The 24,182-nt window shown below is 38.3% G+C and overlaps 1 protein-coding gene across 1 annotated transcript in view; it reads right to left on the bottom strand.

Moving 5' to 3' along the window:
• LOC139710954 (LIM domain kinase 1-like) overlaps positions 1-24,182 on the bottom strand; it is a 110,913-nt gene that overhangs the window by 5,624 nt on the left and 81,107 nt on the right. The window contains exons 7-13 of the mRNA XM_071622875.1: positions 22,001-22,317; positions 11,163-11,316; positions 9,903-9,989; positions 6,136-6,223; positions 5,293-5,336; positions 1,934-1,993; positions 1,043-1,108 (exon numbers count right to left, since the gene is read on the bottom strand). Of these exons, the coding sequence (XP_071478976.1) occupies positions 1,043-1,108; positions 1,934-1,993; positions 5,293-5,336; positions 6,136-6,223; positions 9,903-9,989; positions 11,163-11,316; positions 22,001-22,317 (816 nt within the window). The remainder of the gene's footprint in view (positions 1-1,042; positions 1,109-1,933; positions 1,994-5,292; positions 5,337-6,135; positions 6,224-9,902; positions 9,990-11,162; positions 11,317-22,000; positions 22,318-24,182) is intronic.

Genomic DNA, 24,182 nt, shown 5'->3' with positions numbered 1-24,182 from the left:
GTTCACTTTGTTATGATCATGGAAAAACAATCATGTCTATTCAAATGATGCCTCTAGATTTTGGTGGTCCCTAAGCGTTGTGTTTTATAACTCTACAGGCATTGTCAGACTGGCACAGGATTGAGAAGTTTAAGATTGCGAAGTCTTCACGATCTTTTGTCATCCGGTCGCACCGGCAGCGAAACTTCTTGATCTTTGGATCAAGAAGTTTTGGTCATTAGTGCGCGTGTGCAAGGAAGAAAAAAGAACACGCTGTCTGATGGCTACTGATTGTGATGTAACAATGAGCACCTTTACAACAAGATAGCTGTGAGCTTTAGGAGGCACCGTCCACAAACAGGTGGTGGACTGGTCATGTGACAAAGATCGTGAAGTTTCAGTTCCTAGTGGTCACACTGGCAAAAGGTCAAGAAGTTTGGCTAGGTGGTGGAAATATCCATAGTTGGGGTGGAAAGTTTTGTGAGAAGTTTCAAGGGAAGTTTCAAGGGAAGTTTGCAGTCACACTGGCAAAACTTTGAGATCTTTATAAAGATTGCCATCTTTAAACGTCGCAATGTTTTGCCAGTTTGACTGCGCCTTATGGCAAATCTGATCAAGAGAGTATCAATTGATGTCACTTGAAAATGCCAGTGGTCATTCAGATTTCATTTCAACAAGAGTCAACAATAGGACCAGGCCCTACAAATGAAATGTGAAACAGTCATTTGAATGAGTCTGATATCTATTTTCATTACTTCACAAGGAGTCTCCACAGATGACAGCAAAATTTGGACTTGGGCCACTCTCATATTCAAGTATTCAATTATTACTTTGAGGTGCCACCAACATGAAGTGTCTATGAAAAGGCTTTTAAGTGAAACCATCAACACTTCTTTCCTTGTGTGTGTGGGTTCTTTTTGTTGTTGTTGTTGTCGTTGTTGTTGTTGCTTTGTTTGTTTTTTTGCAAATCTATTGCATGTGATCCTCTGCTGTATCATTCATGACAACTCTCTTTCTTGGGGCAAATTGTATTGTGCTGTCTAACATATATCAATATACCTACCGCTCTGACAAGACAGTTATTCGAGTTGAGATCGCGGTGGATGATGCCCATGGCATGAAGGTATGCCTGTAAGACAATCAAACAAAGACAGACACACAGGTGAGATACGTAACAAAGATTAAACTCAACAATTGCTTCACTAGTCATCAAAATGTTGCTACTTTACCTCGTACACATTCTACATGTACTTGTTGCAATACATATTTCATAAAGACAGGTTCCAGAATGTAGTCTATATGGCAAACATGGTGAGTTCCTTTACATGTTTTCTTGTTTCCATGCAGTATATTTCACATGCATCCATTTCTCCTAATTAAAAACATGGTGCAAACACAGTTACAAATGTACGTAGTGTACATGTACATGGTATAGGTGAGACTTTACATTCAGACCATGTGATACAAGCAAGCATTACTTCTTATAAAACCCTTCTCAGAAATGATGAGACAACATCTTCCATATATAGAGACAATTTTATGCAGAATCTTTTTCATAACGTCATATCACGCTATGACATGTGATTGTTGTATGAAGTGAAACCCAGAGCAATGAATAGTTGTACTGCTTTTAACTGTACAATAATTGCAGTGATCATGACACTTTTATTAACTAATAAAGGGGAGGAAATCTACTTTTCTCCACTTGTCGTTCACGTTGTGAATCCACTACTGAAATTGAAGAGGCATTATGGAAGAGTTTCACATATAGTGGCTATAAAATGCACCAGTTCAAGTTCCTCGCATCTCATCAAAATTGAATACTTGTGACAGTTGCGATCTGTCTGGAGGTTTTGGTAGGCATTGAAATTGTCACAGGTAAATCTCCATTTTCAAATTTGATATGAAAACTTTTCAAGCTTAAAGACAGACTGCACTGTCTGTGGACACTTACCATTCCTGAAGCAATGTCCCTTGCAGCATTTATTCTGTGCAACCATGGAAAGGGCTTATCCTGTGCAAGGAGAGAATAGAAAATAGTGATGGAAAATGAATTCATTGTGCAAAAATTAATGTTTTTCACAAACGGCTCCTTACAACCATGTTAAGCATTCGTCAAAGTCGAGCATAGAAGAGAGTAACTCCAAAGAGTAGCAGGATATGTCCCATTGGCGTAATCATATGGTATACTTAAGGCCTTAGTTCTTACAGTTTGTAAAGACGATACAATAAAAACAGAGAATGCAGATGGTGAAAATAGTAGGCAGAGATAATTAAGTCTTAAGCGACAGGTGAAACTATTGAGAGATCAAATTCTATTTGTGGCAAACAATAAAAGAAAAATGATAAAAGGAATATGGTTCAGTTACAAGTACAGCATGTACTTATCATGGGACACAGTCTTTCAGATACTGCTTCACTTGCCACTTTTTTTTTTGCCAACTCAACAAAAATGATTTATATGATATGAATGATCAACATCCCTGCGTTGCTATAAGCTGTACGTCGACTGAGGATTACAACTTGAACATTTTATGCACAAGGCAGCACAACAGACAACTTTCCATTTTAATTCTATAGCTGACAATATGAATGCTTACAATCTACCCTTTCTGTACCAAGGACTACAGACAGTGTGTACAACACTTTGAGGTTTTCTGCATCAATTGGCATTTGAAAGCCCACAAAGGTTAACACATAAAATCCTATACTCATATTTTTCAATGCATACATTATATCTGTGTAGCTCCTTCCAGTTGATACTTCACTTTTAATAATGCTAAAGGTTTTTAGTTTCCTTCTTCTTCTTCTCTCTCTACAAATTTGTAACTTGGAGTTATCAATTTTTTCCCTCTCTGTTTCGCTTCTCAGTGCTCAGCTGACATTCTGTTTGGCCTGAGCAAATACAAGTATCCCATCATTGATCTGGGTGCAATAGTGATCCATCTCAATGTGACACAATTATGAGGGGCTGAAATGCATCCGGCACTGCCTGAGAAAAAAAAAATGATACTCCTTGCCCAGTCTTCCTCACTTCACGCCGAGTGACAGAACTTGTGGATTGTCCACGCAAGGAGAATAGTACAGCATGTTTATGCATTTTGTGAATGATGATCATTACACCTTCTACTACATGTACTTCATAAATGTAATATGCCCCTCGATGTATAATCTAGAATAACAACTAGTGTCACGGAAGCTTTGCAATCTCCTATAATTTTACTTATTTTAGTCGCAGATCTAGGAAATGTATAAAGTGCACCATACCCACTTCCGTCACTCAAATACTATTCAAAACAAAAGATTAAAAGTATAAAGTGAGTTTGCACCTATGAAAATATTAATGTATACTCAGGTATTTAGGGGTTATTACCTAATCTGTTCTTTTCCAATTGTGACCTACAGCAATACAACACATGAATGTACATTCCCTTCTAGACTTACTATGACACAAAAACTTCAACCACAAAAAGGAAATCATCAAGACAGACAAAGACTTCAGGGGCTAGGTCATTTACTTTTATCACACACGAACCCCCATACATTAATGTACATTGCCACATGTCAACCAAGCCACCATCCATCTAGTGCTAGGTGCAGGAATGATTTACCACATTATGTACTTGGAAAGGTCTCCTATTCTAGCATGCCTTGTGGTTTATTGTGCTATAATCACTCGCACACCGCTTCCCAAGCAAAAAATGAAGAAGCCATTAAAAAAAAAAGACAACAGCAACTAACAAACAACAAAGAGTACAAATAAAAATTAATGCTGTCATCAAAATTAATGGATTTTTGTCAATCTCTTTGAATTCTAAGGCTTGTGGACATCAAAACCTGACACAAACGAGTTTGCATGCTGTTGATGTTTAAAAAAAGACAATGAACCAATGCTACCTAAACAGTCCCTGTTCATCGTAAAGAGCAAATGACAAAATGACTGTCAATGGATGTAGACTATGAGGAGAGCATCCCGCAAAATCCACCAATATCCTGCAAATTCTCACATCCTGTAACTACAACCACAGTCGCTACTACCCCGCGCTTAAATTGCCGCACGTCAACCTAGCTAGAAAGCCACCACCAACCTGGTGCAAGGCTCAGGAAGGTACTTTGGGGAGGCCTCATAGCTCCTAGCATGCCATGTGGTCTATTGGGCTATCACTCATACAGCTCCTATGAAGCCAGCGACAAACAAACCACCGAAAAAAAAACATCAACAAAAAACAAACAACACACAGCTAATGGACTGCCGCCGCCTACGTGATAATTCAGGCAACCATGAGGCGATGCACGACACAAGTACGTCAGAATCCCAGCAACAACAACAACAAAAAAAAAAAGACCCAAACAAAACAAAACAAATATACGCATCAGCGAGGATAAAGGAAGGAAGTAATACGTCTGGAATTACTGTTAGTCTCTTTAGAAGCGAGGAAGCGCAAAACCGGAAGAGGGATGTCCAGATATAATCTATTGCTAAATTCAGTGGAATGATGCGAGTCTGTCAACAGATGCAGCAAGCTGCTGGTTGAGGTTTAGGATACCTAAAGAGGAAGTGATATTTTACGTAATAATTGACAACCTTGAGTGTGACACCAGAATGTATTGTACAAGCTACGGATAATGCATTGCACAAGTAGAAGATGATTGCAAAACAGCCCTTGAATACTGGGGCAATATAATTTTGTTGCCCTAGCAAACTGTTCTGTTGCACAGAGTGATAATAGGGAATAAAAGAACAACAAACAAACAAACAAATAAAAACAATAACAAAAAAATTGCAATCATGTTTAATATGCTACAGTGTATTTCCACTCACTTGCCTTGTGAGGCATTGTGCATATCAACTATGAAATCAGCTTTCCATCGTGACTTTGCAAACTAAACCCCTTGATTCTGAGATTTTGCTAATTCCCATGCAGTTATCACACAGCAAATCAGATTCCAGTTATCAGTGGGTTAAGACACTGAGACTGCACTCTCCATAAGATTCCAGTGAGACTTTGAGCATTACCGAACCTAAAGCAAGACATTCCTTGATACACTGCTCATCATTTTGATGGTTCCGTGACATTTGCTCCTGCGACAACTGCTCCATTCTTTTTTTCTCCAATGACTTTATACGGTTAGACTTGGGTTTGTGATATAGGGTATAAGGTTTAGTTTGATGTGAAGATTAAGATTAGGGATACATTTATGGGTAGAATTTATGTTCAGCTCAGCGTGCAGACATTCCATGGGAGCAACTGTTGCAGGAGCAAAATGTCATGGAACCCATTTTGACATTGACGAGATTTATGAAGCACTTACGAGATCTGATATGACCTTCAGGAGTGTTCCTCCACCGACGTACTCTGCAAAGGGAAGCAGACAAGTACGAACTCTCACAATTCGATTCTCTAAAGAGCAGAAACGAACCAAATGAGACTTGTAACAAATTATTTGATTGACGACAGAGGTTGCAGTTTTTTTTCCTTTTCCTTTTCAACAGCACAAAATTTAACTTGACCAGTGGCAGATCGGGGGGGGGGGGGGGGGGGGGGGGCACTGGGCACGCTCCCTCTTTATTTTTGTTAAAACAAAAGAAATAATAAGAAAAAAAATGGGGGCATGTGCCCCCCTTAATTTTGTAAAGGCGTCTTCCCTTTACAGAATTCCTGGATCCGTCCCTGTTGACTAATACTTTTTACTGATCTTTTATTAAAACATAATGACCATTTCAATCTTAATACATACCCTTTCTCAAAATCCATCTTTCTTATGACAAGGAATTTTCATTAATCTCTACATCCATTGTGACTTGTCGAGAGTAATGTATATGCCATACATTCCATTTGCAAATTCTGCGAGTACTAGCACTATTTGTGAATTTTACAACACGAAAAAGTATCGACTTTGATCCTAACATGAATGCGACGTGCATGCTGCGTACATTTCTCCATGCATGCAGGGAGTCATGACTCGCAAAAAATTAGACTCTCACTAAATATATGGCGTATACAGCACATCTACAGAGAGAACTTCTTTTCAGAGGACAAACTGGTCTGTCTGGTCCTCAATGAGTCATTTTTCTTCTCTTTTTCTTTGAAAATGAGGAATGACTCTGGCAGTGAGTCATGTCTGGATCAAGCTGACAGGAGGCAGAATCTTTACCTGTCACCAGATTCAGTCTCTTGTCTTTGTAGAGGACGCCAATGAATTTCAGCACATGGTAGTGGTCGAGACTCCGCAGGACTTTCACCTGGTTAAAAAAAAAAGAAAAAAAGGAGAGTGGAGCCATGAATCACAGTGCACATTGTTAGACAGAATTAAAAAAAAAAAAGATGCTTAGAAATACATTGTACAAATGTCTGAGTTTTCTTGGTGTTGGGTGTTGGTAGCACAAGTCTGCTACACCAACAGGAATGGTAGAAATGTAATGGGTTGGGAAAATATTAATCATTTTTAGATTTTCTATTTTGTCATTCAACATGCCCCCTCCCCATCCCAAATTGATACATGAGGAATGTAACAATTACGGGAAAATTGTGACACTAGAAAAAATCACATTTTAACGAAACTTGCCAGGCAGATTAGCTGCAGAAAATTTTCATCAGTTAGGGAGATCATACAACAGGAGATTCAGGCTTCTACCAACCTTCAGTTGTGATTTTATAGTGATTGCCAGGTAGCTGTTCAAAGCTACCTCAAACAAGGCCAGAAAAATAATCACACACCCCAGTGTGCTTTCAGTGACTTTGTTGACAAAGCAAATAAGGGAGTAAGATTCTTTTACAATGAAATTTTACTCTCAGTATTTTTGCAGTTTGTGAACCCTCACCACCGATAACCAACATCATGTCACTGACTTGCACTCAACATTTTACAATTCACCATCATAGCCACAAGCAATTTGTGCAGCTAGCTACAATTATTTTAGCATGATGGATTCTACATCACTTGTACTGAGCCGACTGTACAACCAGTTGCATACCATATGCACATTACAACATGGCAAAATCTCACAACTTTTCTTTGGTGCCCTTTACAGCATCAAGATTTTCTGGTGCAGTATGAATGGGAAAGTCTCAACAACACACACTGTTTGTAATGTCATAATATTGACTCAGTGAGAATGGTCCTGTGTTTTGTAACATATTGTGCATGTTTCTCAAATTGTACAATACAATGTACAATGTATGTATATATATCATTGTGGAATGTTTATCCTTGGTGGTCATACTAATGTAAAATGATATGGTTTATCATCAAAATCTCTAGACCACAGTTGCCTGTCAATGCATTAGTATGGCATCTTTAAAAAAGATGAAGACGTGATGGTTAAAAATCATTTACGTGTCACTGCATGTTACACTGACTCATAGCTTCTGTATTCCCCCCCCCCCACCCCCTTATCTTCTCCACTGCAGTGGGAATCTCTTGGGAAAGACCACCGGATTTGAGGACTCACGATAACGCAAGTGCCTCCCCTTGCAAGCGGACACAGTATATGTTGCAACAAAAAGAACAAAAAACTGTCCAGAGATAAATCATGAATCCACAGGAAACATAGACAATGGAAAGTGAATCTCTTCCCCCAATACAGCTCCTTTTTCTGCCAAGTTATACCTTCCTTCCTCTCAGTTACACCAAAAAAAAAAAAAAAGACAAAAAAAAAAAGACAAAGTGATGTTACAAAAAGGGGGATTAAATTTCACCAGTTCTGTGTAAACATCCCAAATTCTCTTTGTGTTATTCTAGTGCTCCCGTTTACATTCCAAAGCATGACGCAGAATCACATTCTGGGGAATTTGGAGAAGTTCAAAGCATAATTAAAGGCCTGTCATCAAAAGGTAAAGTTCAAATCATAATGGCCTGAGTTAATAATAATGATAAATAACACTTTTATACAGCACTTAATACTGACATTTCTATTCAAAGCGCATTGATACAGAAAAATATTACATGAAAATACAGCATTACATACATATAATATGTGACCCTGCATCACAAAACCAACAAAAGTCGCTAGACATGGATTTTGGGCAGATTCTGAAAGAGCAGACTCTAAGCTTGTACAGCTCAATTGAAATGGACTCTCCTAACCTATTTAAATATTGGAAAGAAGGCACACACTCTGGAAAAGTGTGAACTTAGAAAAGAGGCTCTGAAGTGCAGAGTCTATTCAAGCACTTTATCTTTACCAAACAATGCTAGCTGTGAGATGAATGGGACAAACACAGGATGTAAACCACTGGAGCAACAACAATGAAGAGATTATCAGATTAGGCTGAAATTAAAGAGGAGTAGTACTCAATTAACACATTCTGTCCATGATTAATGCCAACTTTCAAAGCAGTAGCATTATCCCTTCAACAGCTATTAGACTTGAAAGTGAAGAGTGTGCAAAGGGTTATCATGAAATGAAAAAAGGCCTCTTAAGACATACCTGATCTCACTACTCTACAAAAAAAAAAAAGTGTTGTAGAAAAACTGCTGAAAATGCACTCTCCCATTTATTTTATGATCCCAAACTTTTAATAAGAATTATGCTTAAAATATGAAAAACCCAATATTGATTTGGTTGACCCGTTTCACCTTTTTTGAGTCCTCACGTAAAATCAAAGGGTGCGACTTTTTGTTCGTTTTGTGATGCACGGTCACATATAAGAACAACAAAAATAAGAATTGGGTAAATATTTAAGTTTTCAGCAATGATTTAAACTTATCAACACTTTCAGCATTTCGGATAAGAGTTTAAAAAGTTAGAGCAAATCAAAGCCCTGATTTGGAATTAGTCCATTAATAGGCATACATGTGTAGCTTGCACATGCTGGTGTGAGCATGCATTTAGCACTGAATGTTTGTTGGTGTACTGAATGTTTCACATGCATTTTTTCATGAACAAGATTGAATCTGTCTTTGTAAATTTTGTACCACAAACACTTCTTCATGACTGAAGAAAACAACATTAGATAATTTTTCTTGCACATAACATACATGAATAATCAGTAGAGCACTTGACAAGACCATGATACTGGCACAGAAATATAACAGGTATTCAGTGTTTTATGTTGATTACATAAATTCATTACATTAGCTCGTCCAGATAGAATTAAGTTACAATTGTATGTTTGCTAAACTATGCCCATTTCCACATCTTTTGATGCATACAAAATCCTACCTTGGGAACCAATTCTAGATCTTCCTCGATAGTTGATAATGACTTTACATTTTTTTAAGCCCAGGCACACTACATGGCACCGATGTCTGTCAACGAAAGCGAAATAAACTTTACTCCTGAAGGCATTTGAAATCATCCTCCCTACGTGTATGAAAGTTAAACAAAAAGCACAACACCCCTCCCCTGCCAACTGAATGAAGAAACAAAAACAAAGAAGCAAGACAAATCAAAACAACAAAAGCAAAGCAAAATCTCCACAATCACTCGCCCCCCCCCCCTCAAAAAAAAAAAAAAAAAAAAAAAAAAGGTAACAACACCCTCATCCTCATTTACCACCAGTGATTTGGCTCAGTCGGTAGCGCGTCTGCCTCCAGATTGACGAGTACCGGGTTTGATTTCCCAAGTCTCACTGAGCAAAGTTGTGAACATATTAATTAAGTATTTTGCACCCTAAGGGGCAAAAAATACTCTATCCCTCGGATAGGACGTTAAATGGAGGTCCCGTTTGTGAGTGAGTCGCAACTCATGCACATAAAAGATCCCACTTCATTTATTTATCACAAAGAGCAGGGTGCAAAAGCCGCTAAAGTGGTCCCGCCTCACACCCAACTGGACTCCATGGAAGACCAGCTGGTGCAGCTGAATATGGGCTATCCAGCTATCTTCTCAGATGGATATGAAACAAAGAAACAAAAACCAGCTATGACCCAATTACTACAGTCTTCTACCTCACTAGAATATTTCCATGACAACTTACCTCCTTGAGGAAGTCCCTCTGAGCAGCCTCACTGTACCTGAGCAACTCCTTGATCACCATCACCTCACCCGTGTATCTATGAGTGACCTGCCAGTCAGCCAATAAGGAATAGATTGTACATTCATTAGCACACTGCATATTAAACGTTCAGTGAATGGCCATACAAATCTATTCCAATACCTACAAATTCATTCTCCTGCCTACCGGCATTCTTCCGAACAATCAATATTTTCTATCAAGTAACTTTAAGTTTGTGTGTGTGTGTGTGTGTGTGTGTGTGTGTGTGTGTGTGTGTGTGTGTGTGTGTGTGTGTGTGTGTTCTTTTTTTTCTACATAGACATATATAAGACAATTTAGAGTGTAATCATATAGATATCAAAGTACAGTTATTTATCAATCAATATGATATATACCGGCCTCTGAGTCTGGGCTCAAACCTTTACTTGTCCCAACAATATCACTTGTTTTAAAGTCGAATTCCATGCCAACTTAAAGTTAGTCTGAAAAGAAAGAGTAACATATCATGACAAGTACAACGGTGAAAATTTGGTCGAAATTGGATTACAGTGAGGAAGTTAGTAATGAAATTTCAAAGATTCACTAAATTTTTTTCATAACTGTTCTTGAACGTATGATGTAAATGAGTGAGCAGATGATGTCAACCCTCACAATTTTGATTGATAGTGTACAAAGAAAAATGATGAACATTAATTTTTTTGCAACTGATTGACAATTTTTTTTTCTGCTATAAAAGTATAAAACATCAAGTTCTCCATCACTGAATAAGTTCAGCTAGATATACATGTAAAAGGATTTGAGACTGGGGTTGTGAGGGGATGACACTAGAAACTCACTATTTTTGCATATATTCATATTGACAGTTCAAGAACTGTTTCGTGAGAAATTAGCGAAACTTCACAATTTCCTACCTTCCATAATTTTCATCTGATTTTGATCAAATTTTCATTGCTTTGCTCGGAAAAATTTTAATCCTTCCTTTCAAACTAGTCTGTTAGCTTTCATCTACATGTAGGTTTCCCTTTTCATTAGTAAGAAAATCTGTTTACATGCACAACCAAACACGCAGAAAAAAGTGAGACAAATTGTCAATTTGAACAGACTGTCTACTTTATACATCTAATCTACATGGCATATATCATACAGAATTCTCTTTATTAAAATCAATCTGTACACAGAGGTGGCATTAATGCACTCTGAAGGCGAGAGAGGTCTATCAGTGGGGGTGACCGCTTGACTCACCTTCACTGCTTTCCCAAAGTATCCCTGCCCCAGTACTTCCCCCTTGATGAGGTCCGCCGGCCGGAATATTCGGTGGTTCTTGTTGGACACCTTGTGGGACTGGGTCCTGGACAGCGGGGAGGTTGGACTGCAGACGCCAACAAAGTTCCTGCGCCTGGAGAAAATACAGAAGAACAGATACACATGGTAACAGAAGGATTACCTCAAAACATTTTCATGACATGCAATACTAAAAACAAACACAAAAATACTGGTTAAGTAAATAAATAAATACCACCATTTCACTGAAACTTGTTGAGTCAACAACTTTCATTACAGTACTCGTATAAGTACATCCACACAACTTACTCAGTGCCCAAGTAACTTAGGGACGGCTGTATGACCTCTGCCCCCGTGTTGGGTTCATGGGACTGGCTGCGGAAAAAGATCTCCGAACGCAACATGTCGGCAGTTCTGCGCGGGACACGTACTGCAGAGCCAAATCACAAAATCATACAACAGTATATCTCCTAAAAAGGAGAGAAAAGCTCACGAAAGAGATTATGCTGTCGCAAATCCCACAAAGCACCTTCCTCAGTACTCTATTAGGAAGCAGTCGGCATAACAAAGACAAGATTTCTAGTCAGTGGTGTTGCTGCCTCTTACATCTCCCAGTCTACATCAGTCAATAAGCGTTTTTCCACTCACGGAGCACCGTAATCACTTCACGAACAAGGGAACCTTCACATCCGATCCTCTATTTGAGGCTCGCAGACGGAAAAAAAGAACATGGAAAGTTTAACATCCAGTTGGGAGGATTGTCGATAAATTCTGATATCCCAACATGCCTGAAAAATCCAAGGAAAGTCAGGATTATCAGAAAAACTGACGAATAATAATCAAAACCAAATTCCTCTAGTGACAGTTCATACTTTTCTCCCACACAGATGTGCATGTGTGTGTGCAGACAGCACAGTGACAGCTACTTTGCGATAATCTCTGAGATTCTCACTTTTTGATGTATGCATCCTTCTGACACGATGCCTCAAAACAATCTGGTTCATTCCAAACAGCACTGCCGCCCAATCGAAAGGCTTTCTGCATTTCTACATACGAGTTTGCGTCACTTCCTCCTGACACCGAAAACGACCCACACGTATTGTCTGGCCACCACTATGAAAATTCCCGGGATTCTTCAACACTCATTTGCCTACAAATAGCAGCTACTTCTACTTCCTTTCTCCATGGACCACACTTCAAATCACTTCATTCTGAGCAGGATGACCAGCAGTTAAAGGGCTACCTTACCCAAGCATGTCTTTTGGATTCAGTGAATGCTATAGAGTTACAGTGATAACGAAAGATAAAAGTGAAAGTTTAGGGAGTCTGACAAGCCATTCAAAAGTTTAATTTCATTTCCCGCAAAAGAAATATAAACTAAGTACAAATCATATAATGTTAATAAAAAAACAAAGTTAGTTATCACAATGACCTTTTCTATTTTTGAGTGTGCATGAATTCCACATTTTTTTTTTTCAAAATTCAATGTGCAGCTTGGATCATTCATGATTGGAACTTTACACATAATTTGAGATGCCACAGTAGTAATGAATTCTGTTGTAATAAATTGTGTTTTATTATTTGTCTACAAGTGTGATAAGACAAAAGATTTTGAAAGTGTCTGTCTCAAGAGAGCTGCACATGGAATTAACCTAATACACTTGAACAATTCATAGACTCAGAACTGATTGATGGACTTTCCTAATAAACCTTTTTTTCTTTCACAGATTATTTTGCATTCCCTGAATCTACTACTAGTACGAACTATTCAATGTTAGGGACACTTCCCTAACCTTTAAACTGCGGTTTCATTTTTTTTTCTTTCCCCGGTTACAACAAATGCCTCCTTCACACAAAACTTCCTGTTTCTATGCGGGAGTTTACCATGACCTCTCTATCAATCATCATTTCTCTGGTGATGCCCATCGATTGTTTTGTAAACAAGTCCAGATTTACATACTAATGTACAATTGTACACTCTGCCCAGGCTACAAATGGAATATATTCCATGGAAGCATACAATATGATTCAAGAGTCAAAATAACAGATTCTTGTTTTTTGTTTTGTTCTTTTTGATGACCAGGATTGAGGAAATGAGTGACTGCTGGGAAAAGTTGAAAGACATCTACTGCAAGTTATGCTTTGAAAAAAAAATGCTGTGAATTTATTCATTATATCAACAATATGATGATGATAACTCGGCATTACATTTCATTGACTCATCTGATCAATATCATGATTTCCACAATTCCCACTATGAACACATATGTATGTTCATGTATTAAGCACCTGATGTATTCATTTTTTGAAATTCAGGTATATTTCTTTCTTTTGTTATTTCACTCTCTATTTATCCATCCATCCAATCATTCATTCATTCACTCATTCATTCATTCATCTGTTCATCTTTATACGTATCAATTCACTGAATAGATTAATTTATCTTTTCATTTATTCAATCCCGTGTAGTTGTGTTCTCGTTCATATATCTCTCATCCATCTATCCATGAAGTATATCTATCTATCAAAATATATCTGCCTATATACAGTGTATACCCATATCATTTTCTAGATGACTGTAAAAAAATGAAACCACTTGAATCACTTTCCACCTGTGCTCCACACTTTTTCATCACCAATCATCTATTGCTCCCCCTGGCTGTCATACCCTACATAACGCTGTGGCAAACCCTCAAAAGGCAGTCATCTAATCTCACGTCTGATAGTCTATTGATGTCCACTGTGCAATATTTTCCCCTTACGTACATAGTCTCTTAACCCGTTGAGGACGAGTCCCGATTATACTCAGGCAGGTGTCTACGGGAAATGCGTGTTGTAGCAAAATCAGTCCGTACTCAATGGGTTAATTCATTCTAATACTCCATGAAAGATATGACGAGGCGCACTTATTGTATATAATGAAGGTGGAGGTCATGCCACACAATATCTCTCTGTCAGAGATGCCACACAAACTTTAAGGCTCACAAAATATTCTGATTTTTTTTTTTTCATGCCTGTGTACATTCATGAAATATCAACCGCATATGCCACATATTTCACAGGGTGTTTATTTTTGTGAATTTCATGCATCTGGTGCTATTTGCAAATTGAACAACGCATGAAAATATTAACTTTGATCCTGACATGAATGTGACATGCATGCATACACTTCTCCATCCATTTCTGTATTCAACGATCGCTAAATCTAATCACTCATGAAATTGTTAGAAAGTTCCCATTTGCCAAAACATTAAACTCGCTTTATATGGCATATACAGTAGTTGTTAGGCAAGCTATACTCATTACGTTTAACAAGTTGAGGGCGAGCTGATTTTGCTACAACACACATTTCTCATAGACATCTACCCGAGTATACTCGGGACTCGTCCTCAACGGGTTTAAAGAGGCATGCATGACTGCAAGTCCACTGTCAAGTACATGAAGGTGTGTCACTGCTGATATCACGTTTCTATAATCCTCAGTGACATGCAGTACATATTCCCTGAGCTGTATGAAGGCGTGCAAGCTAGCAGACCCTGGGACTGTTGAGAGAGAGTGGATCAGCATTTCACGCTCTCCTCAATTCCTCCCCCGGACAGCGTCTTAACCCGTTGAGGACGAGTCCCGAGTATACTCGGGCAGGTGTCTATGGGAAATGCGTGTTGTAGCAGAATCAGTCCGTCCTAAACGGGTTAAATGCCTTTGGGGGAAAGTAATTCTGCGAGGTTGAAAGATTACCCGTATTTCAATGACCTGTGACTGTGCTTAAAAATAGCGAAGCAACATTATCTGACTCTTAAATATTCTAAGGACTTCTGCATGTCTACAGTGACAGGTGAAACAAATCTTAGTCTTCCTTCCAGCCTGAAGAGCACAGAGTGAGAAAAAAAGAAGGAATTCCTTGGGGCAACTTTTTAAACTATTTCAGACACTGTAAAAAGAAGAAAAAAAAAAGGATAACATGGAGCATGAACCCCTCCCTTTCTAGGGAACAGTATTCATTCTATTCAACGCTTATCATGCATGTACCGGCACAGCCCAATATTGAGAAGCTGTTCCATTTCACCATGCTTGCCAATTTAACGGATTTATTTTTAGATGAAGACTATTTCAAAGACCTGTGTTTTACAACTGAAATAAAGGTAAGAGCAGGTTTATACGTGGGCAAAGAGGCCTAGAGTTAAACAGAAGTTTTGAAATATATCCTTGACAATAAATTGACATCCTTTTATTTCTAAATATTTCAACTGCAATTGCGTACCAGTAAAGTATCATCCAAAATTGGCACATTATACAAAATGTATTTAATTTGTTGTGATTTTTAGTTCATACATAGTGCTATATTACAAAACAATTACAACTATTTGCCCGAGATTGTATGCCAATGGGAAACAAAAATATAAATCAAATATTCATGGCTGCTTCTTTATCAGTTGCTACTCATGTCTGAGTGATTCACTATAATATTGTGATTGGTCTGAAATGTGTCAAACTGTCATTTCTTGGAGTGTAGACACACAACCCAATGAAAACCCTAACCCAATGAAAACTAGTCCCGAGTATACTCTGGTAGGTGTCTATGGGAAATGTACAGTGCATGCTATATAGCAAATTCAGCTTGTCCTCAGCAATGGCTTAACAGAACTTCCCCTCCCCCATCAATTGCATTTCACACCAGCACACTTGGGACTAAGGAACTTGTATGCTTATACATGCAGGAGAGACCAAGATAGCCTACCATCTACACAATCTGTTTAGTCAGGGAACATGACAATGCAAGACTGACAGGAAACTCATGAAATCGAAATATCTGTCTCGGAAGGTTTATCATTACATTCATGCTTCCTACTTTCATGACTTTTCTGGAATAATGCACTGATAAATTCTGCCACCCAAAATATCTCAGGGAGGTAAAATATAAATATACAGGATGACTGACCATGTTATTATCACACGATGACACAGCAGAGAATTTTATTCACACTATGCTAACATAAACACTCTCTTGAGCTGTCACTCTCATTATTCATCTATTTTGTTGAATGACAAGTCCTCTTCACAAACATAACAGATGATACATACATGTAAACATTATACCTCTTGCCGTTCCATGCAGACAAAGTTCCTAAAATATAGAAGGATACATTTTATGTTATTAATGGTAGCTAGCAGACTCATGCTATTTATATTTAACGATGGCTGCAAAGAATTTAAAGCAATCACATGCAAAATACAGACCCAAGAAGTATCTCATAAACTACAATGTATTACAAAAATACTGCCACATGTGAATTGGTAAAGTATAATGTACAATGAAATGCAATCTTCTCTGTTTGAGGTCAACTACCTCCACATGTCAGTACCTCCACTAGAAATGACCTGCATGAGTATAATATACAGTAGTACAGAGACTGAAAAAAAAACCTCCCTGCTTTTAATAAACTGACCCACTGGTCTATTTGGTCTATTTCCAAAGGCGGTGTCCCATTGCGCGGATCAAGTTTTCAGTTTCAGTTCCCCAAAATAAAGCTTCCCATGTATAACTGCATGAGAGGTGCTCATAAAAAAGAAGTGAAACCCATTGCTCACCAAAGAAAGCGTTATGCACACAAATATGGAAGAACAAAAGTGTATAAGGACCGCTGACCCCGATGACTACCAAACATGTTTTGTTAATATTCTCCAAATAAGGATGTCCTGCATATAGTGTTGACACACTGATCACACTGAAGTGTTGCCAAGTTGTATCATAGAATATGATGCAGAGATCGAGCAAGATCAAGTTGTAAACATGAATTACAGAGATACAAGTAAACAGATTACAAAATTGGTTTCATCACCAGAAGTTGATTGAAGGCATATTTGCTGTATAATTCAGTATAAATATCTTGATATTCTTAAATTATAATCTTTTTTTATCTTTTTTCTTTTTTTTTTTTTTTTGGGGGGGGGGTTAAAGGGATGGTATAGTATTGGTGGAGTGGGGGATTGGGCTTTATTTAACTTTTTGTGAGATATCAAGAAACCACTTGTGAAATAGTACAGAGTATACCATTCTAAGAGGAAATCAAAGTTTTTTGATGAAAATCGGTTTTGGAATGGCTGAGATATCCAAAAACAAAGTTAAACAAAGCGATCCTAACAAAAGGCGGGTCCCACCTTTTATTAGAATTGCTCTGTTTTGGGTATCTCAGCCATTTCTAAACCAATTTTCATCAAATAAACGTTGAATTCCTCTTGGAATTACATGCTCTTTCATAGTTCATAAGAAGTTTCTCATTATCTTACCAAAAAATATTAGAAACCTGAAGTTAGGTCTGAACCAAAACTATACGATCCCTTTATCAAAGCTGCCAAATACATTGTAGGCGTACTACATGTACCTCATAACCCCGCCTCCCCAGCTTTCAGGTCTATTTTGCTGAGACTTTCAATGATCAACACCCACAGACGTGAGTCAAGGTTGTTCTTAGTGACTAAGAACGCTTATCAACTGCTTGCCAAAGACTTGACTGATGAAAGCACAAACTCACTCTGGACCATTCAAATCCCTCAGTGACAGTGACAGTGACGAAGTAAAATTAGACATGGGATATGTATCAACCAACAGAATGGAAGCTATCCAAGACAGTACCTGTACAGGTCAAAGTTCAAAACAGACCACATACCCAAAAAGTTGCAGTAAATGGAGTTCAGGTACTGTATAGATTTATGACACTGAATCTCATGGGAAGATCAGGTCTGAGGACATCAAAGCCCTCAGAAATCTTATCCAAGCCAATGACGTACATGTAGCCTGAAACCCATGAGTATACCACACCCTTCAAGATAAAAAATGAAAACAAAAAAAAAAATATTGTTTTTGTTTTCTTTCTTTTTCTGCCCATCATAATCATCACACAGAAAACCAAATCACTCATTTCCCTTGGACCCGAGGCTCAGCGTCGATACATCCATCCGCCCATGCGAATCTGGAGCCTCACGACTCAAGGTCAACTTGCAACACATCGCCAAATCTTTTAAGTACTCTCTCTTCAAGATCAACTTGTAATATATCCTGGAGTGTATAGTCTCCATGCAGCCACTTTAACACTTCCTCAAAAGCTACATTGATGATCTTCAAAATTGGGATGCAAGAAGGGGCTGTCAGAAGCCAGATACACGTGTCTAGAGCTGCCCAATCACTCTTTGATCCTCTCTGAGCTCCACAGTCGCTCAAGGCTGGGGTAAAAAACAAGAGATCCTGTCCCCACGTTTGGCTAAGTCCGTGAGGCTGAAATGCGATACTCCTGGTTAAGCACCTGGATCCAGTATGCCAAGAAACTGATGTGGGAGAGGTAATCGTGCTCTTTCAGAAGAGGGCAGAACATGTGTACGTACAAGCGTGTAAAACCAATATGAACTACAATGTATGTACAGCACAGTATAATAACCATGGACATGCATGATGAAATACATGCTAAATTGCCTTCCTTGTCCATATCATACACTACATTTGCAGTAGTCAGGGGCAAACAGACAATGGATGATGGAATTACATGTTACCAATTACATGATCTCAAAACTTATTGAGAATGCCACAGTTCTCCCACTATAGCTTTCTGAATCTGAACGCATGTGGCGCGCTAATCTTTTTACCTTAAATTCTTGGGATATAAAAATTCCGGTTATGAACGCATGCTGTGTAAATGTATGTTTTTATGCACATAGAACGCCGAAGTACTAGCATTCACAGATTGTATCAAATTCTGTCCCACTACGAATCACCTCCAAGTTTTGTTATGGCCTATTATGAGATGTCACGATTAGCTGTGTTCTCCCTGTTTTATTACGGCCTACCAGGTTTCTCATCAGCACCATGACTGCCACGACAAATTTTTGTGACAGTTTAAAAATCTGACACGGTAGCATCAACTGCAATGACAGACTGTCAAGTATGTCCATCGCGTCCCCCAATATTGTCTCACATCCATCCTGTTTTGTCCACGGTGACCTGAAATGGGACTGTCATGGCTGCCGGGAACATGGTGTAAACATTGCATTAGATGGAGCTTTGGGATGGTTTTTTGTTTTTTGTTTTGTATTATGTTTTGTTTTTCTCATTTCAAAGAGATTATACAAGCAAACATGCACTTCACCGACAAAATTTCCTGGTTATCCACCCGCATGTTGTTTTGTTGAGACATGACAAGACATGGCTTAACACAACATAAAGCTGTAAGTGCAAAGAAACTTCATGTAACTTAACTTTCACTTTTCTTCCTACATATCAAGCATGAACACACATATACTATAAATACGTATGATAACAAATAGTCAAGAATGTGTGCCAGTGCAAATGTTGACACACACTGAACTCTCTCGTCTGGGCTAGCGTGGTCGAGCATGATCTGGTTTAGTCACTGTTTAAAGACGGAAAGAATCATCCTTTTCCATACTGAATCAAAGGATTTAACTACTTCCATGGCCAAACAATTGGCGTATTTCAAACTTCCTGAAATTAAAGTGCAAATTTAGGTTTAAAGTGCAGTGTCAAGGTAAGTTGAGTTTACTATACAAAAGTTAGAGGAATAGAACTGTAGAAGTTCCATCGAAGTCTGACCAATAATAAAAAGAACAGTTTCATAAATTATGTTTGAAGTACCAAAGCAGGAGCAACCACATATACTGTATAAATTGAAGGTGATGGCATCAGTACTTCACAAAGCTCCCATTAATGAGCACATGAATCTGCACCTAATTTCAATGATTCATTTATTTTTTCCACTTCTTTAAAATACTTTTGTACTTAAGTCAATATTAATATATAAAATATATATAAAATATATTAAAATATAATAAAGGTGATGTGTTTATCCTTAAAGTTTGCATCAAATAACTGCAGACTAAATCGCAGACTTGTAATGACCTGGCAAAGATTTCTTTATTTGGGAGAAATGGTTGTTGTTGCTGCAATTACTAGTATTCACCATAAACCTAATAATACATTGTATTAATGACATTTGTGTGTACAATCCAAACGGGAAGATTTGAGGTGATGACATCATCACTTATCAATCTATAATTCCATAACATTCATTATATTTTGTCTGCTTTAATCAAAACTTCTACCATTCTGATTTTACTTTTTTTTTAAATTAAATGTCCACCTGAATATACTGTATGTTGTGGATTTGCTCTTTTAAAAGCTTTGCACTTGAACTGCACATGCTCAGATTCATTTGAGGAAGTAAAAGTCTAGTAAACGCATGAATGGAAAGTACTTGAAACCCTTCTTTTTTTTGGACACATTTTGGATCAAAGAGATAGCCATGGTACAACAATTTATACATCCTGTATAATCATGAATCATCAAAGTATCATTTTGACCTGGCACTGTGCCAACACTGAGAGCCTAGACGCATTGCTCTCCTGTCATTGGTGGTATTTCACAACTTTGTATGATCCAGTCGGTGGACGTAAGTTTTTGTGGTGCGACTGCAGTGGCGCGATCCTGTCCGCATCATCCGAGCTAGCTGCCACTCATTTCCGGCTGGATGTGTTTACAATCGCAAGCCCACGCACGCTTCCCTTCCTGTTGTGATTAGGCTGGCTAACTGGCTGATGATATCTGTTGCTCTTTGCTGTTTAGATAGTTAAATACATTGCTATTTTTGTTTGGAATGGCTGGTGGGGGGGGGGGGGAGAGAAGGACGGACGGCAAACCTAACTTGCGTTACTCACAGCACCAATGATAACAGCAATTTACAGCTATCGGATATGTCACACACGTAAGTCCCTGCCTTGATCACACTTCCTGGGTTAAACAAACTGGTAATCTCCTGAATTTGTATTCACTTAAAACTAGAAAAAAAACAAAACAAAACAAAACCACACACAAACATACACACACAAAACAGCCCCAAAATAACAATGTACAAAGTGTAAGTATGAATGTATGTATGCATGTATGTATGAATGTAACATGTACACAACTGTAAATCTGTCTGTGTGTGTGTATATATACACATACAGCTGTACACACATAAACACACACATATCATACATTGTATGAGAGACAGATGGACATGCAAGCATATTATGTAATCATACATACATACAGTAGAGCTGCATTTGGGATTTTATGGCTGTTATGGTCATTATGTGTACACTGGTGGGAGAAGACTTGACCCGTTCCTGCAAGATTCTAAAATTCTAGAAATCAAATGGAGACTTACACATTACCAGGCAGTGAAAGTACAATTGTCCAGTGTATACATAGGGATATCAAAATAAGTAGGTCTTCAAATTTTGTTTGAAGTGATCCAGTGTTGGTGATGATTTCAGGAGAGGAAGGAACTTATTCCACAGCCTGGGAGCAGTAGAGGAGAAAGCTGCATCGCCAGCTTTATAATACTGTAGTACAATTGCAATCTATATACATGCAGTGTGTTAAACTGTAATAGAACACTTCTGCTAATTTCGAGTGAGATATCTATGTCATTTCCATTCTAATCAATATATTATTGCCATGATTACTTATCACTGACTGACATGTCACCAATTATTAAGTAGAAATACAATGCTTCTATTTTACTGGGCATCAGATACAGAACCCACCAATAAAAATGGAGATTAAAAAAAAAAAAAAAAACCATGTACAGCATTTCTATCACAAACAAAGGATATGTTCACTCCTTGCCGTGAATGAAATAATTTCACTCCACTCAGTACTTGTCCATCTGAATGAAGAGTATCAAAAACAAAAAGAATATGGGGAAACAAAAAAAGAATATTGTAGAATGAATAAAAACACTCACATTTTGGGTGCTGAAGTGTGCCTATCTAGTTTGACATGCCTCCTCTGCTGTTCCTCCCCTCCGTAGAACCCTATCCTGCCGAGGCGCCCTCGTGGGGAGCCGTCCGACAGAGACGGGTGGATGTTGTTGTTGAAGACGGGGCTGCCCCCATCCTGCCCCTCCTCCTCCCCGTCCTTGGAAGACGGGGATGGCGTGTCGCTCCCGTCGCTGCTGGAGCAGCCGAAGATCTCCTGAACGTCGGGCAGGGCGGAGGAGGTGGGGCCGTGCTCGACGGTGATACGCAGCTCGGTCGTCCTCTGGCACAGCATCTGATCAATCTGGGCATGAAAGGTAGTGAATATCAAGTTTAGAGGACCAGCATCCAGTTGCAGTAGAACTGCCTTAAAGGCATACATGTAGTTTACCAATTTCAGATGAAACAAAACACAGCATTAGTGGCACTCGAAATGGTTCTAAAATGTGAGTTAGGAATAGAAACAGCCACTGTAAAACTTTGAATGCGTATGCCATCTGTAATCGATGTTAAGTGTTGTTAAATACACAAAATGTGATCAATTGTTATAATAAAAATGTTTCCAGACTAAATCTTCTACAGTTATGGTTTATTGAGAGAAATACTGACATCTCCATATATTTTAGGCTTTATTGCGAAAGTTTTATACGGTACGTATGTTTTGTGACACAACAGGCCTACACATATGCATCAAATGTGATATCTTGTACATTTTTAAAAATCCCTGCTCCCAAAGGTAAACAGGACCTTTAAAGATCCAGTAGTACGGGGATTCATGGGTGAAGTGACCTGCTATGAGCACAATCAAATAGAACACGATCGACACACTCGGAGTTAAGAGAGAGATTGACTTTTTGGAAGAGCTGCATTCAGCCAACGCTCGAGACAGACTGACCAAAACACTGGACTGCCTGGTCATAAATACGTCGGTACATTGCTACTACCAGTATGGTGGTCCACCATGATGTGAGGACACCTGTCTCTTTAATCCCTCCGATATACGAGTGATGTGATATTAAGCCCTCTGGCCGACAGAGCTCAGACACCCTGTCTGGTCCGAGTCTAGCCTGATTACATAATATACTACATTCCTCCCCCCTTAGATTACAACCTCCATTAAAGTGATAACTTGCAACTGCATCAAAATAGAACGTGTTTCTATAGGAGCTAGCAAAACTTGGAAAACGTCAGTCTTCAACAGTTATATCATTAACACTGCATTCACATAGCCAAATAACCTGAATAAAGTACTAAATGAAAAACACACACACAAAAAAAAACTCACAAAATATTATCATTATATAGGTATTACTTATCATTCGACCAGGTAAAGAATATGGGGTACATATCCTAGACATTACAAACATGAAACAAAACAAAAATAAACAAAAGAAACATTCAGAACATATTAACAGATAGTACATGAACAAAGTTTCCTAGGACAACATTCTACATGAGCAGCCATGCACGGACTATTCGCTTATAGGGTGTAAGCGGCCTTATTGTCGTTGTTGTGAATAAGAGCATGACAACACAGGAAATAAACAAGCATTTGACTACGCTTGTTACTAACATTTACATAATGTACAATGGACTTAGCGTCCTTTGAGACACATGTTCACTTAAGCTATACTCTATCGTCAAATGATGGTGACCATTGCGACCCTCACAAACACAGAAAGTTTGGTCAGCATACCCCTGGAATTAAAATACATGTATTATGCAAAATATGGTCACCCTTTTAAACTGACCTGGAATTAACAATGCCAAATTAATATACGGAAGAAAGTCAAAACAAAACAAAATTGTCAGACATTTGCCCAAACAAACCAAATAAGGATAGCATCACCTAACAATTGTGTGAATGAACGAAACATACCAAATAATAATGATAATAATCATAGCATCTGAAGAGATGATGAGGGAGAGAATATAACTTCCAAACCATCACACTCACGACATGTATACACACAACGAAACTAAAACCCCAAACTGTGTACAAAAATGTAGTTGCCAATTAAGTACACCTTGACAATAAACTCGCCCAGAATTCCAGAACGAAGGGGTGGGGTTGAAGGCATTGTTCTAATGTTTCAATGTTCCTGACTATGGACGAATAAGTTAAAACAAACATGAACTTGACATGAAATGCTGATTTTCAAGTAAATT

This window comes from Diadema antillarum, unplaced genomic scaffold (assembly GCF_040938485.1).
Source record: "Diadema antillarum isolate AM-2024a unplaced genomic scaffold, OU_Dant_1.0 seq00001591_RagTag, whole genome shotgun sequence".
Taxonomy (NCBI): domain Eukaryota; kingdom Metazoa; phylum Echinodermata; class Echinoidea; order Diadematoida; family Diadematidae; genus Diadema; species Diadema antillarum.
This window is presented reverse-complemented; position numbering and strand designations above follow the sequence as displayed.